The sequence below is a fragment of the Lycium ferocissimum genome, chromosome 6, assembly GCF_029784015.1.
Source record: "Lycium ferocissimum isolate CSIRO_LF1 chromosome 6, AGI_CSIRO_Lferr_CH_V1, whole genome shotgun sequence".
Lineage (NCBI taxonomy): Eukaryota > Viridiplantae > Streptophyta > Magnoliopsida > Solanales > Solanaceae > Lycium > Lycium ferocissimum.
Window position 1 is genome coordinate 71,603,705 of NC_081347.1, and position 16,597 is coordinate 71,620,301.

Here is a 16,597-nt window from a genome sequence, read left to right on the forward strand (position 1 = left end):
ATTCATGTTAAGTTTTCGTTTTTATTGAACTAAAGTTTGATTAATTGATGTTGTATTTTTTAGAAAGGCCTTCTAGTAGCGTACTAATTTTGTTATGAACTATGACTTGCTCATTTGGTAAGATTTTTATAAGAATTGAGAATGTTTTGATAGTTTTCACAATTTGTGGGGTTTTTATGTCTATAAGAGAAAATACAACTCAAAATATCAAAATTGCATGTCCAAACGGGGCCTTATAACGGTAGTGTTGGGCCAGCATCTCGATTATTCCACTGGGTACTTGATATCTCCAACTAGTACAGGGTATTGTGTAACTCTATCAATGAGAAGAAATCATCTAGGAATTTTTATCTCTACGATTGAACGCCGGTCTTCAATGTTTGCTCAATTTCTTAGCTAGTGGAGTTTATAATCAGTACTATTGTTTCCACTGGCCATAAGCGGTTAATTTTCTTGAATTTTATGGCCAAATTATTAGCACTGGATCTTGTGTTGAGGTGGTAAGTATTCATTCATCTGTGTGATGGGGTGGTAAGTATTCATCCATCTTTATTCTGACGTCTCGGATTCAAGCCTGAGAATGGAGTCGATATTATTAGGAAGCATTTTACTTCTTAAAGTGGAACTTTTCAGCGCAAAGCGGGATTAATCGAGGCTAAAAGCAGATATCAAATACAGCCCAAAAAAACTATGGGCCAAACTAATGGCTCCTATGAATTGTGGGAAATCTTCTGTTCATTGTGAGATAAGTGGTAATAATTGATTCAAAGGTCTCTATTGCACCTAAGTGCCACAATCACTCAATGAACCTCCCATCTATCAATGCTGTATTTTGTTTCTTTTTCATCATGTGTTGGGCAATTGAACTAATAATTTCTTTTATGTAATTATGGGGACTATTTTTTCATTAATAGGATTCTTAGTAAAGTATGAAGACAAGTAACTATTCATTTAAAAAAATGCTTTCTAAGTTTATTGTACCTATTTATTGCACTACTTGAGAATCTATTACACTTTAATTAATCTTATTGATTGTACTGTGATGGGAGAAAAACATGTCATTTTCTAAATATTAAAGAGTATAAGTCATCTAAAAATTTCTATGTACAAGAATTTGAGTTATATATGAGTGTAAAAGATCTGTGACACTATAAGTATACTTAATCATATTGGATAGTTACTACTTTTACCAGGGATTTATGTTTTATATGCTAATATTATAAAGATCGTGTTATATTACTATTGTATTTTAACATGTTAATAATTAGTAGCATTTTAACAGGTTGTCAATAAATGTTTATCATAGAGATTTCATATTTATCTGTAATTATCTTATAAGAAAGTGACCCAATCGTGTTAATATATTTTACAACATCAATCTTACAAAGTTGTCAAATAATGCCTATTAAAAATTTCCTCCTAATCACCTTATAGTAACTTGAACTTATAATAAAAAATAAAAAATAAAAAATAAACTACTTCCACCCTGCTCTCAAAAAGGAGGAAAAAAATGTGAACCAGTGGAATACTTGTCTCAATACATAATTCCAAATGTGAAATTGTACAAATGCAATTTAAAACTTTTAATTTTCATACAAGTTCCAACTCCATTTAACTTTCCTTTTTTTTTTTTTTTTTTTTTGTTTGGTAGTTTACCTGGCAGAAAAGTAAGATACCTGGACCCATTAAGCAACACACATAAAATATCAGTTCCTTTTCACTGAGAGTCACAAACTCAAAAAAATCAGAATCTTTGCGACAAAAAACAGGCACTAAATGAACTCACAAAAAAATTAAAAATAAAAAAATAAAAAATCTTGCCTATCCAAACTCTACACTCACTGCTCTCTTTACCCATAACTTTATATTATGAAATCTAAACTGACCAATAGGAACACAAGAATCATCATCATAGATGACCCCAAGCAAGATAGAAAATACAACAACAAAAAGTACAAACAACTCATTTTCTTGCTAACACACACCCTTCTTGCCACGTGTCCCATTATTTCACCACTAAAAAAAATTTAAAAAACATCTATATTTTACACTCAAAACATTTCCAACTTCCATAACAGCCACTATCATCCTCCTTCACTTACATAAACTCAAGAAAAGCAAGAATTTTTCACTTAAAAATTCAATCTTTATAACTTCAACACCCAAGATTTTGTTTTTTTTCTTCTTCTTGGTTTTGTGTTTTTATATTGTTTTTGTGTATAATCAAGAAACCAAAGAGTTAAAGTTTGAAACTTTTTGTAGTTTTTGAACTATGGCTTCTTTGGTTTCTTCACCATTTACATTATCAAACTCAAAAGTAGAACATCTTTCATCTATATCACAAAAACATTACTTTCTTCACTCATTTCTTCCCAAAAAAACCAACCCCACATTCTTAAAATCACCAAAAAAGTTCCAATGTAATGCTATTGGTAATGGTTTGTTTACACAAACAACTCAAGAAGTAAGGAGAATTAAACCTGAAAATCTTGAAAATCTTGCTACTGTTAAGATTGTTTATGTTGTGTTAGAAGCTCAGTATCAATCAGCTCTTACTGCTGCTGTTCAAACACTAAACAAAAATGGAAACTTTGCTTCTTTTGAGGTTGTGGGGTACTTAGTTGAGGAACTTAGAGATGTTGAAACTTATAAAACTTTTTGTAAAGATCTTGAGGATGCAAATGTATTTATTGGGTCATTGATCTTTGTGGAAGAATTAGCTTTGAAAGTTAAGTCTGCTGTTGAAAAAGAAAGGGATAGGCTTGATGCAGTTCTGGTGTTTCCATCTATGCCTGAAGTTATGAGGTTGAATAAGTTAGGATCTTTTAGTATGTCTCAATTGGGACAATCTAAAAGTCCATTTTTTCAACTTTTCAAGAAGAAGAAATCATCTAATGCTGGTTTTTCTGATCAAATGTTGAAGCTTGTTAGGACTTTACCTAAGGTTTTGAAGTACTTGCCAAGTGATAAAGCTCAAGATGCTAGGTTGTATATATTGAGTTTGCAGTTTTGGCTTGGAGGTTCACCTGATAACTTGGTGAATTTCTTGAAAATGATATCTGGTTCTTATGTTCCTGCTTTAAAAGGAACGAAAATCGAGTATTCGGACCCTGTTTTGTACTTGGATAGTGGAATTTGGCATCCTTTAGCTCCTTGTATGTATGATGATGTGAAGGAGTATTTGAATTGGTATGCAACAAGGAGGGATGCTAATGAGAAACTTAAGAGTAATAATGCTCCTGTTATTGGGCTAGTTTTGCAAAGGAGTCACATTGTTACTGGTGATGAGAGTCATTATGTGGCTGTGATCATGGAATTGGAAGCAAGAGGTGCTAAAGTTATCCCAATTTTCGCTGGTGGGCTAGATTTCTCGGGGCCGGTTGAGAGATATTTCATTGATCCTATCACTAAGAAGCCTTTTGTGAATTCAGTAATATCACTTACTGGTTTTGCTCTTGTTGGAGGGCCAGCAAGACAGGACCATCCAAGGGCTATTGAGGCTTTGATGAAGCTTGATGTGCCTTATATTGTGGCATTGCCTTTGGTTTTCCAGACAACAGAGGAATGGTTGAACAGCACTTTGGGGTTGCACCCAATTCAGGTGGCTCTACAAGTTGCTCTACCTGAGCTGGATGGAGGCATGGAGCCCATTGTTTTCGCCGGCCGGGATCCAAGAACAGGCAAGTGTCCTTTTTTTCTTCTTTGTTCTTGTCCTTTGTCATGTTGATTCCATTTCATGTGTTTAGTTTGATTAGTTTTTGCTCAGCATTACTAAGCTTTTACTGGTTTTTCCCTTTCATTACTTGAAATATGCAGGGAAATCACATGCTCTTCACAAAAGAGTGGAGCAACTCTGCACCAGGGCAATCAAATGGGGAGAGTTAAAGAGAAAAACAAAGGTATGTGTGCTGAAATTTTGGTTCTTTTCATATTGGTTTCGATTATAAGATATGATTTATTTAGTGGCTTTATGGTAATGTTCTGGATAATTAGAAACAATTCACAAAAGTACTTAGACCAATGAGATTATCTAATTTATATATTCCTGTGACGATTTAATCTGAGAAAGTGTAATTAACATGGTCAATCACCTGCAAATACTGATTAACATGGACCAAATTTCTTTGAGTAACTGGCGTTAGTTTTTGACCATTAGTAAAATTCTCTTATCTGTTACTTGAAAATACTAAGTTGACAAGTTTAGAAGCTCCCTTCCTCTATATTTAAACTTTGATCACTTTCATTAGGACTTCAACAAGTGCCGTGAACTCTGAAATGAATGTTTAGATGTATTTATCATGATCACAAGTTGCAAATTAGGATGAAATTTTCCTACGAAACCAGAACTTTTCCATTTCCTGTTTAGGGTTCAGAGTTTTACAGTTTCCTGTGTTGCTCAAATTCTCCAAAAATGTTGTCGCACCTTTGTTGGGATCCTCCAAAAATGCACTACTTATGGAGGATACGACAAGAATCTGGAAGCATTCTTGAAGAGTCCGAGCAACATAGACAATTTCTGCATATGATAGTCATAGACCAAAGGGACAACAATATTGAAACTTGGAAACCTGTGGTTCCATTTTCAGTAACTCTCCCTAAATATATATTATAATCAGCTTAGTAAGAATTGTTTAGTGGATTAATGAATCTGATTATGTTGCATTATAACAATTGTCAAATTGTTTTCTGCTACTGATGCTCAATGTGTAACTAAACATTGTGCAGGCTGAGAAGAAGTTGGCAATCACTGTTTTCAGCTTTCCTCCAGACAAAGGCAATGTCGGAACTGCTGCATACTTGAATGTCTTTGCCTCCATATACTCTGTGCTCAAAGATCTCAAGAAAGATGGCTACAACGTCGAGGGGCTGCCCGAGACTTCTGCAGAACTGATTGAAGAAGTAATTCATGATAAAGAAGCTCAGTTCAGCAGTCCAAATCTTAATGTAGCTTACAAGATGAACGTCCGAGAATACATGAAGCTAACTCCCTATGCAACTGCTCTTGAAGAAAACTGGGGAAAAGCACCTGGTAATCTGAACTCTGATGGAGAAAACCTCTTGGTATATGGAAAACAGTACGGAAATGTCTTTATCGGTGTCCAGCCCACATTTGGATACGAAGGTTAGAATCTATTTGAATTCTCTTAGGTCCTGTTTGGCCGTGATTTCAAATCATGATTAAAATCAGGTTGATTTGAAGTTGAAATTTGTTTGGACATGCAATTTGGATCTGAAAAGTTATACGTTTTCTCATAAACATGAAAACGGCACAATTTGTGAAAACTATCAAAACTTTCCCGATTCAACTTGAAGTTGAAGTTTGTTCAAATGTTATAAACAAACATTTCAAATCAAAACTTCTAATTTGAGCTCCAAATTGCACGTCCAAATGCCTATTTAGTGTTTGCAGCTTTAAAGACTTGAAGCCTTTTTCAAATGGATGTTTAAAGCTCTGTTCTAAATGGTGTAGGTGACCCGATGAGACTTCTCTTCTCCAAATCAGCTAGCCCGCACCACGGTTTTGCTGCATACTATTCTTTTGTGGAGAAAATTTTCAAAGCTGATGCAGTTCTCCACTTTGGTACTCATGGTTCTCTTGAGTTCATGCCCGGGAAACAAGTGGGAATGAGCGACGCTTGTTTCCCTGACAGTCTCATTGGAAACATTCCAAATGTCTATTACTATGCAGCAAACAATCCATCCGAAGCAACCATTGCCAAACGAAGGAGTTATGCTAATACCATTAGCTACTTGACTCCCCCGGCTGAGAATGCTGGACTTTACAAGGGACTCAAGCAGCTCAGCGAGCTCATTGCCTCGTACCAATCTCTGAAAGACTCAGGCCGTGGCCAACAGATTGTGAACTCTATCATCAGTACAGCTAGACAGTGCAATCTTGACAAGGACGTTGATCTTCCTGAAGAAGGACAAGAAATCGATGCCAAAGAGCGTGATAATGTAGTAGGCAAAGTATACTCAAAGATTATGGAGATCGAGTCTCGTCTTCTGCCATGTGGACTTCACATCATCGGTGAACCTCCAACCGCCATGGAGGCAGTTGCTACTCTTGTCAACATTGCTGCATTGGACCGTCCTGAAGATGATATTTCTGCCCTTCCATCTATATTGGCTGCCACAGTCGGAAGAAACATCGAGGATATCTACAGAGGAAATGACAAGGGAATCTTAAAAGATGTGGAGCTCCTTCGTCAAATTACTGAGGCATCACGTGGAGCAATATCAGCATTTGTTGACCGTTCAACTAATAACAAGGGTCAAGTCGTGGACACTTCTGATAAGCTGACCTCGCTTCTTGGTTTTGGTCTTAATGAACCATGGATCCAATATTTGTCAAACACTCAATTCTACAGAGCTGACAGGGAAAAACTCAGAGTTCTATTCGGGTTCTTGGGTGAGTGTTTGAAGCTAATTGTGGCTAATAACGAGGTGGGAAGCTTGAAACAGGCTCTAGAAGGGAAATATGTTGAACCAGGTCCTGGAGGGGATCCAATCAGAAACCCGAAAGTTTTGCCTACTGGGAAAAACATCCATGCTTTGGACCCACAAGCTATTCCTACAGTAGCAGCACTTCAGAGTGCTAAAATAGTGGTTGAAAGATTGTTGGAGAGGCAAAAGGCTGACAACGGCGGCAAGTACCCAGAGACTGTTGCTCTGGTGCTTTGGGGAACCGATAACATCAAGACTTATGGAGAGTCATTGGCACAGGTTATGTGGATGATTGGTGTAAGGCCAGTTGCAGACGGACTTGGACGGGTTAACAAGGTGGAACCAGTTAGTCTTGAAGAGCTTGGAAGACCTAGAGTTGATGTTGTTGTCAACTGCTCTGGGGTATTCAGAGATCTCTTCATCAATCAGGTACTGGTCTATCTTCCGTTTCTAATGATTCTACACTGGGTTGGTGCATTAGTGCAATGTCAAGCTGTTGTATTTACTTATTTTTTGTTTTGTTTTGTACACAGATGAATCTCCTTGACCGGGCAGTCAAGATGGTTGCTGAGCTTGACGAGCCAGAAGACCAGAACTTTGTCAGGAAACATGCACTAGAACAGGCAAAAACACTCGGAGTTGATGTTCGTGAAGCAGCTACTAGGGTCTTCTCAAATGCTTCAGGATCTTACTCCTCCAACATCAACCTTGCTGTTGAGAACTCATCATGGAACGACGAGAAGCAACTTCAAGACATGTACTTGAGCCGAAAGTCATTTGCATTCGACTCTGATGCTCCTGGTGCTGGCATGATGGAGAAGAGACAAGTTTTCGAGATGGCTCTTAGCACAGCTGATGCCACGTTCCAGAACCTCGACTCATCAGAAATTTCGCTCACAGATGTTAGTCACTACTTCGATTCAGATCCAACCAACCTTGTGCAAAACCTCAGGAAGGACGGAAAGAAGCCTAGTGCATACATTGCTGACACCACTACTGCTAATGCGCAGGTGAATGTTATCACTTGATAGATAACTTGAAAGATGTAACTGATTAAGTTGACAGAAGTCGTTTTACTTTATGTCTAATGCCTCTCTCTCTGATGATTCAGGTACGTACATTGTCTGAGACTGTGAGACTTGATGCAAGGACAAAGTTGTTGAACCCCAAGTGGTATGAAGGCATGCTATCCACTGGCTACGAGGGAGTTCGTGAGATTGAGAAACGATTAACTAACACAGTGGGGTGGAGTGCAACTTCAGGCCAAGTTGACAATTGGGTGTATGAAGAAGCAAACACAACCTTCATCAAAGATGAGGAGATGTTGAACAGGCTCATGAACACAAACCCGAATTCTTTCAGGAAGTTGCTTCAGACATTCTTGGAGGCTAATGGACGTGGATACTGGGAGACTTCTGAAGAGAACATTGAGAAACTCAAGCAATTGTACTCAGAAGTTGAAGACAAGATTGAAGGAATAGACCGATAAATGTATAGCAAAATAAATGATCTCTGATTACTGCCTGATTCTGTTTCAGGATAATCTGCTTCCTAACAATTTCTGATGTGAATTCCTTTGATAGTCCCCAGTGTAATTTTTGTTCATTTTTTGGGGATGTCTTTCTACTTGTATGAGAAAATACTGCTTCCATATGTTCAAATTTGAACTTGAAAGTTGCAATTGCCTTTATTCTTATTCTTCAAGTTTTTCTTAGAACTCAATATATTTTTTCTGCAGCAGGAATCCATTCATTGCTTTACAGAATGGATTCTCTTTTGAAGTATTAAATTAATTTTTGGCCAAAACAAACGACCATATTATACCGAAAAATAAGAAACTTACAAAAAGATATGGTTTTTTACAAAGGAGACTTGCTCGCCTATACGGATATATTTCAATAATGCTCTGAGGATGTTCTAATCACGCGTGCATAGAAGACCGATTAAGTAAATAAAAGTATTTTCGTTAGCAGTTTAAACTTTTAGACAAGTATGTTCTTTAACAGTTTAAACTTTTAATTGAGATGGTCACTCGCTTCACAACGGCATGATCGGCGTGATAAATGCAGTTTTAGGACATTTTGTAGTCAATTGTTGGACACATCAAGATGAAAAATATTCAAGCAATCTTGATTTCTCATCTGTATACATGTAAAAGACTAAAGATGATCAAAGCATGCTCTATAGAAACTTATCTAGTAATAATATAACTATAAACTTCCCATTTTACCCTTAATGAGACGATTTATAGTCACACAAATATTTACGGCTTATTTTAGACCACAAGTTTCAATAGTCTTCCTTTCATTCTTAAACTCTGTGCCCAATAACTTCACATAAATTGGGATGGAGGAAGTATCATATTCAGAAAAATGAAAATCAGAGGAAAGCTAGCACTGTTTTCTCCTTCAATTTCTCTTGGCACAAAACTTTTTTGAGGGTTAAAAACAGTAGTACAACATAAATCTACAAAAGCACAAAACCTTTCTTTCACCCCATTCCCCCTCTACTAATGAATGGTACAAAAGAATAGCAGAATTCAGCTGCACATAAAACTTTACATGTTTTACACTTTCCCTGTGAGTGAACCTATCATTACACTATACCAACTCCATTAACAGGGGATCGCCCGCTGCCATAACTCTGATCAGCTTTATGAACTCTTGCTCGCTTGACACTTTCCACGGGTGAATTGCAGGTGCCTCGGCTGAATAGATTGTCGTTAAATTACCAGGAGGCTTCTTCTTGTAAATCATTGAATTCAAAACTGAATCGAAATTCTGTGGAGAATCCATAGCCGTGAAAAACATTGGCACTGCAACCTTATGATGCATGTCTAGATTCCCAACTAGATTCACGAGGTCAACAAAGTCGGATACAAAATGCCGAGGGATGTAGAATATCTCCGAACTGCATATCGTTAAGGTGTCATCGCTTTTCATTGACTCTTTGTAGTTGACTTGCAAATGTACCGGCATTGTTGCTACCACTTTCTTAACAACGGCTGCTTGCTTCACAAACCAGTCTGGTTTGCCAGCTACTGGAACATCGTGCCATGACTTGGATACCTATATGCATAAGAAATAAATAAGACGACTATTACTTATTGGGTTGGACAGGTTTGAGAACTAATCACTTGCGACTATAAATTAAGAAGTAAGGGGTCGTTTGGTTGCTGGTTACGAAGTGAGTTATTCATGTATTAAAACCAACATAACTAGTACCAGGTGTAGTAGCATTCAGTTGTTATGTATTAAATTCAGCACACCAAGTACGGTGTTTAGTTACTAGTTTACAATCCCGCATAACTAATACATGAATAACTAAAAGTCTAAAACCCTGCATAACTAATCTCTGCATTACTACTAATACCTGCATAACTCTAACCAAATACTAGTTTACAATCCCGCATAACTAATACATGAATAACTAAAAGTCTAAAACCCTGCATAACTAATCCCTGCATTACTAATACCTGCATAACTCTAACCAACAATCAAATGACGAACTCAAAAAGTTTCCCTTTTCCCCCTCTCTACTGGAAGCAGTTGGATGATCAAGCAAATGAGCTTTAGCCCCAAGTAAAAACCTCAAGCTACAGATCCATAAAGTATATATCACAATGGCCAATGTCCAAAAACATCATAGGATGAAATTTCTTCCCTCACGATGAAATTTCTTCCCTCACGATGATTGACTCAGATGTCCTATGTCTAGATAAAATATCTCCTCTCCGAGATGAACAACGAAATAAAGAGCATTACATAGATTGTTCTACATACAGATATGTATATTTCTTTCTTAATTCCCTTTGAGTAACAAGAAGTAGTACAAGTAACAGAAGAAACCAGAGAACAGTAAATTTTTGAGAAACTGGTACTGTAAAACCAGAGAACGGTAAATTCCTTCAATTAAACCATAAAAAGTAAGAATTGCTCCCTCCTTTTCATTTGTTTGTCTTTGTTTGACTTGAAAGAGAGTTTAAGACTTTTGATCTTGTGGTCTTAAACTAAAGATGTGTCTAGTGCACCAAAAAGCCGTTTGAATCTTAAATATGCCATATAAGATGTTTGGCGTAAAGAGTTACTAATTATAGAAAGTGACATTCTTTTTTAAACAGACTTAAAAAAAGGGCAGCCCGGTATACTAAGCTCCCGCCAAGCGTGGACGGGGAAGGGCCGGACCACAAGGGCCTATTGTACGCAGCCTTAGTCTTTTTTAAAGAGACTAAAAACGAAAATAAGACAAACAAATTGAAACAGGAGGAGTAACAAATAGTAGAAACCTCCCCTAACAAGAAGTTGATACCAAAAAAAAAAGGACTTCATAATTGTACTTACCTTGTTTGCTATCCAGAGTTTAGACTTGTCTGCTTGAAGTAAGTTCCAGTAATTAAGGATAGTATCGTCTTGAAGAAATAGAAAGCCTTCTGCACTAGTGTATCTATCAAATATTTTTGGCGCATATCTGAAAAAAAAAATTCCAACATGGTATTTAATTAAGAACATCGGAAGGTAGCAAGGCCGAAAAATTAGACTAACATGATTGAAACAGTTTCCAAATAAAGAATAACTAGAAAGTCATGATATTTCAAAAGAAATTAAATCTTTATCCAGTTAAAATTGGCTCCACAAGGTATTTCTTATTGACTGCTGGTCTTTCAAATGGAGGACCTTTCATGGAAAATACTCACAGGCATATAATCTCTTTTTTCGATTTTCTTGAAGTAATTAATTTTATTGTACTGACGCAATTCTTTTCATGATTGTTGAACGTAAAAGAATAAGTAAATAAACTCTAACAGCTTAAGCTTTTAGATGAGATGGTCACACAATCTGGTAAGTGAGCAGGCAGAGGTCCTCGGTTCGAGTCTCACTGCCACCCATTAAAAAGGACAACCCGGTGCACCAAGCTCCCGTACACTACCACTCATTATCAAAAAGAATATGCATGTGCTTGACCCATGAAAAATAATCAAGCCCGCATGTGAAGGACATCTTGAAGATATAATTAAGTAAATAGAAGTGTGCTCTTTCTAGCAGCTTAAACTTTTAGACGAAATGGTCACACACTCCATTAATGGTATTTTTGCATATGGTACCATTCATGGTAGGCGTATCTTCCATTACTGCTAGCACTGATTTACTGGTTGGTATAACAAGAGTCGCAGATTGCAACAAGTGTTATACAAAAGTTTTATCCGAAAATGAACTAGAATATGAAGCAAAGCGATTAGATGTTTAAGAAAAAGTCTCCACCCTTTCATTTGATGAGCTTATCAACAATCAAAGAGTGGAGTTATAAGTTAAAAGTAAATTCTCCGGCAAGCACCCTTAAAGCTCCAGGTCCTGTTTAGCATAAGTATCACCAGATTTACAGCCAGGCTTGATGCTTTTTTCCTCTCCAACCTAAAAATCGAGATCACTTATGTACGAACTACGAACATTATTTTGAAACTTCGCCTGAGACACCTCTTTTTCCCTATTCTACGTGACCCAGAAAAAAGAAAAAAAAAACTCCTAAACCAACATATAGTGCCAGTCTCAGAACACAAATATTTCTGCTCAAAAGTACGTAGAATGGGGACACACTAATATCATATGTTAGATGTTACTACATATTCCATGTATGGCGTACTAAGTTTTAATGACCTATTTCACTTTATATGAGTCATGAACTTTTATATTAAGGAAAAGTAATTGATAGCTTTCAAGCAGTTAAAATTTAATAGTTCCAGGTCACTCTTCAACATCATTTGCAGCAAATCTTCAAGTAAAACTCAGCGCTTCACATTTATACTTTGCCACCCAAGATAACAGAAACTATAAACTTTTATCAACAATTAAAAAGTGAAGAAAAATGATGTTGATGACTAACCTGTATATATAATCCACATTTCCTTTTTCAACGGCAAGATCTACATCCTTCTTGTCTGACAATACGATAACTGTCTTAAATATCCTGCCATAAAGCAATCTCCACTCCAAGGCAGTACGTTCAACAGGCCCGCTACAAAAGATTACGAGCACAACGTTGCCAAAATTCTTCCTCCACTTAATCAAATTGGCGATTTCATAATTCACAGTACCAATCTCTTCTACCCCAAGATGCACAGATGGCAACTTCTGAGGTACAAATTCCTTCCTGTCGCCATGGCCTATACTTGCCCTTGGCCGATCCAAGTCTAAAGACATTACTCGAGGCTGCATGTACCCAACAGCAAGCAAATCTTGAAGCCATGCAGCAGTGAACTTAACATCTTGCTCCGTCCAAAAGCCTTCTTCGGCCATTGCATAGCTTAACTCCAAAATCTTTTCGAACAACCTGTGTTTACCTGATCTCCACGCTACCAAAAACTTGGTTAAACGTCCAACATTCACGTGTAGATCTTTCTCTTCTGAAAAAGGGTATCCCTCGATTCTATCATACCGATGAATAGTAGGAGGATACACCACAACATACCCACCGATCTCCCACAATATCCTTTGTGCCCAATATCCTCTTAAAACATCAGAAGCCATTGTACTAACAGAAACCGGAAGCATCAAACCCCAAAATGCAGACGTATGAAAAAGCGTATTAAATGAATTAACCGGCACCATCATACCCTGGGGCAATGCCACCTTAGGGGCACGCTCATCAAATCTAATATCAAATGCTTCAAGCCCCGACTTCCTAGTAAAATAAAACACCGAATCCACATCCGGTAAACCATTCGAGATCCCTTGCTGAATAAACTGTCTTCCACCAAAAGTCTCAGTGTAAAACTCCTCATGTCCAATCTCACCTACATTTTCCAATGGCAAACCTCTAGGCCAAACAGACCGTTGCCCGAAATGCACATACGGGTTAACCACAGTCCTATTAGGATTATCATGACTATACTGTAAAATCACTTCTTGCCTAGCATCCTCACCAATCAATTCAACATCAAAATGTTTACCAATATCGTCGTCAATTACATTGCCACGATCATCGACATCTAAAATCTTTTTAGCACCATGTTGTATAGCAAACAAATAACCAACAGTTTTTCTAACATAAGAATCATAAGGCAAGTAATCAACAACTCTAAATCCTAACTTAGCTTGCATTTCCAAAGACAAGTAAATTGTACCTTTCAAGTTCCAATCTTTAGGAGTTTTTGAATTCCCAATTGCAAGAACTTGCCACCCTTTAATCCTCACAAGCTTTTTAAGTGAATCTGATGGATAATCTGATACAGAAACAACAACCCATTTCTCAGATCGAAAATTTGCATAAGGTGTATACCCATCTTGTATACTTGGTATATTATTCCATTTAATCTTTGGAAACTCAGGTTTAATTGAGTGAGTTTGAGTTGTTTGTAAACAAAGGAGAGTAGTGGTATCAGTAGTAACATTTTTAAGGTAGAAAAAAATGGCTATGGTTGAAATTAAGAGGAAAAAAGTGATAATTTTGTAAAGATTATCAGAAAACCATGTGGAAAAATCAAGATTGTTGGTTCTTGATGATATTGATAATGGAATTTGTGATCTTTCCTTAATGGGTTTTGATCCTTTTGATGATTTAGGACTACCATCATCACGATCTTGGATTAACATTGAAACCCCACAACCTTAATTTTCACAAAAAGAGAAAAAATGTGTTCTTTATTTTGAGGTCTTGAAGTCTAGTAATATTGACTTGGGAGAAAAATTGAATCTTTAAGTGTGTGTTTTTTGTGTTTGCCGACAGGGTATGGAGGAGGGGGGTGGCGTGGCGTGGGGGTGGGGGCGTTGGGGGGGTGGGGTTGCTTTAGCTTGAAGGCTAACATCAGTTGGGGCAGTTTGGTGAGATGTTCACTTGTTAGGACTCTACCATTTTTGTTTTCTTTATTTTTTTTTTTTGTTTTTTTTTTTGAGTTTTTGTTTGTTAGTTTATTTATGTTGATGATCTGGAGATTGGGTGGCCAATAACTCAAGAATAGGACAAATCAACTAACTCAAGATTTTTGAAAAGAAAGAAGAAAACAACTCAATTGGATGAAGTCATAAAAGTTTGAGAAAAAGAAAGGCAAACGAGAACAAAACTTTAGGTGTAAGTTATTTGTTGAAGTTATGAACCAGGAAAAATAAGGTTAAAAATTGGTTGGGAAGTAAAGAATTATCTATATTCTCATGTTATTGAGTGGTTGAACAAGGTAAAATAATAAATTTGGAACTCAAAAAGAAGTTGTCTGGAGAATTTCACTCACAAGTTCACGAGAAATTTTAGACCTGATGACCTAAGTTGAAAGAACAAACTGAACTAATGGCGAAAAAAATTATAATCAAACTTTAGATCAATTGTTCTAGAGTTGGTTTCATTCTTTCGGTTATGTAGCAAGACTTCTAAAAATATGGACAAAACATAAACCTCAAAAGGAGCCATCTGTGCATTTCAACCCCCAAAGTCAAATAAGAGCTGCACTAGATATCCGCTTTGAGAATCCCGATTTAAAATATATCAAGTTTTCAAGTATTATTTAGAGTTTAGCCAACTTTAAACAACTTCAGACCGCTCGTTATTGTAACTTCTTCTTTAGTGAACTCAACAAACATAACATACTAAATAACTGCCCTTGTAACGATTTACGAGAAAAATTCACTCATTAATTAATATCCCGAGTGCTATTCCCTACGAACTGACTGTTTTGCGTAGGATATGGACAATGTTCGATTAAGGTGTATATCGGCCGAATTAGTAGAGAAAAAAGTAGACTGGACAATAGCTCATGGTGCTATTAGAGAGCTTTCATTTGGTTCCGTCTTGTTTCAGGTTGTGCAGGTACAAGCTCGACTGAAGTACTCTACAATTTGAGTAATCAACTATATGCCAATCTCATACCCAAATATCTAAAATCATTTTTTTTTTTTGCAGGGATTGTCCTTCAAAGGCACTGGTCTTTAATTTTTGGCCCTCAAATTGCTGGTTTTTTATTTTTGTACTTCGCTTAAAAAATTGTTCAAAAATACCCTGAGATTCTGATTCTAACCCCCGCTCGGTTAAAAAAAAAAAAATTGCAAGTTAAGGCTTCAGGAAAATTCTATCTTATAAGGTAGCAAGACAATTTTTTATTTTTTTTCACTCAGCTGGAATTCTACACAAGTTAGGCCCCGGATAGGCCTAATTTTGCTATAAAATTCTGCTTTGCGATTTTTTTTTACTGAGCTGGAGTTCGAACCTAGAACCTTGATGTATTTTAGGCGAAAGACAAAAACTAAAGACCAAAGAATTGGAGGGCCAAAAATTAAAGACCACCCCTGAATAAGAACAATGGTGCAAATTGCCCAAAAAAAATTGGGCAATTCGCGCGAATGCCCTTCAAATGCGTTGGTCTTTAATTTTTGCCCCCGTAATGCGTGGTCTTTAATATTTGCCCTTCTAAGCTAAAAAATAATAAGAAAAGACGTTATTACCCCTACCCATCACATATAAAAACCTGAAAGTCTGTAACGAACCCCAAACATCCAATTAAACCTATCCATCATTCCAACAACAAACCTTTCAATCGTTCCAACATTTCACCGGAGAAATCTCCATTGATTTTGCTGCTACAACATCGGAAAAGATAAATACATAATATATAGCGTTTCAATTGAACATAATTCAACTCAATTTGATGCTTTATTAAGTTTAGATTTGTTAATATTTGAAAATAACAACAAATCATCTTCTATGAACTAAACAACTGATATTCAGTTGAGATTCAACATTACGAATCATAATTTTAGTCAACAACATAGAATTGATCAAATTTATTGCTTTGTTCTGATTTTGATTAGTTTATGTAAATCCAAAGTCAAGATGGGCTGGTCAAGATGGGCAAGATCCGAATCGAGGGGCATGCCAATATTGATGACAAGTCACCGTAACAAGAAGGACAAAGTTCCAACAAGAATGCAAAATGATCAAGCAATTCGTACAAGTGGGCGATTTAGCAAAAGTTTTGCAATACTTGAGACAATAACCATACCATAATATAAGACGAAGAGTAAGGAAACAACCCATCAAGATACTTCAAAATTTCAGAAAATAAAATATTTCAAGTTCAAGTTTATACACGAACCTTGGCGTTTTACCACACAACAAGTTCTACCACAACTCGAGGAGTTCAAACCCTCTACGCCATAGACCAACCAAAGCC

General features: G+C 36.7%; 2 protein-coding genes across 2 annotated transcripts; one reads left to right on the plus strand and one right to left on the minus strand.

Annotated features, from left to right (window-relative positions):
- The first annotated feature begins 2,056 nt into the window (after nt 1–2,056).
- On the plus strand, nt 2,057–8,135 carry LOC132060302 (magnesium-chelatase subunit ChlH, chloroplastic). The gene is made up of 6 exons (XM_059453274.1): nt 2,057–3,680; nt 3,817–3,899; nt 4,726–5,122; nt 5,471–6,876; nt 6,981–7,457; nt 7,559–8,135. Exons 1-6 carry the CDS (start codon nt 2,273–2,275, stop codon nt 7,934–7,936), a joined length of 4,149 nt encoding a protein of 1,382 aa, XP_059309257.1. The 5' UTR covers nt 2,057–2,272; the 3' UTR covers nt 7,937–8,135.
- A 691-nt stretch (nt 8,136–8,826) lies between these two features.
- On the minus strand, nt 8,827–14,153 carry LOC132060303 (probable glycosyltransferase STELLO2). The gene is made up of 3 exons (XM_059453275.1): nt 12,325–14,153; nt 10,788–10,914; nt 8,827–9,515 (listed from the first exon to the last, which is right to left on the minus strand). Exons 1-3 carry the CDS (start codon nt 14,031–14,033, stop codon nt 9,048–9,050), a joined length of 2,304 nt encoding a protein of 767 aa, XP_059309258.1. The 5' UTR covers nt 14,034–14,153; the 3' UTR covers nt 8,827–9,047.
- Nucleotides 14,154–16,597: the final 2,444 nt, after the last annotated feature.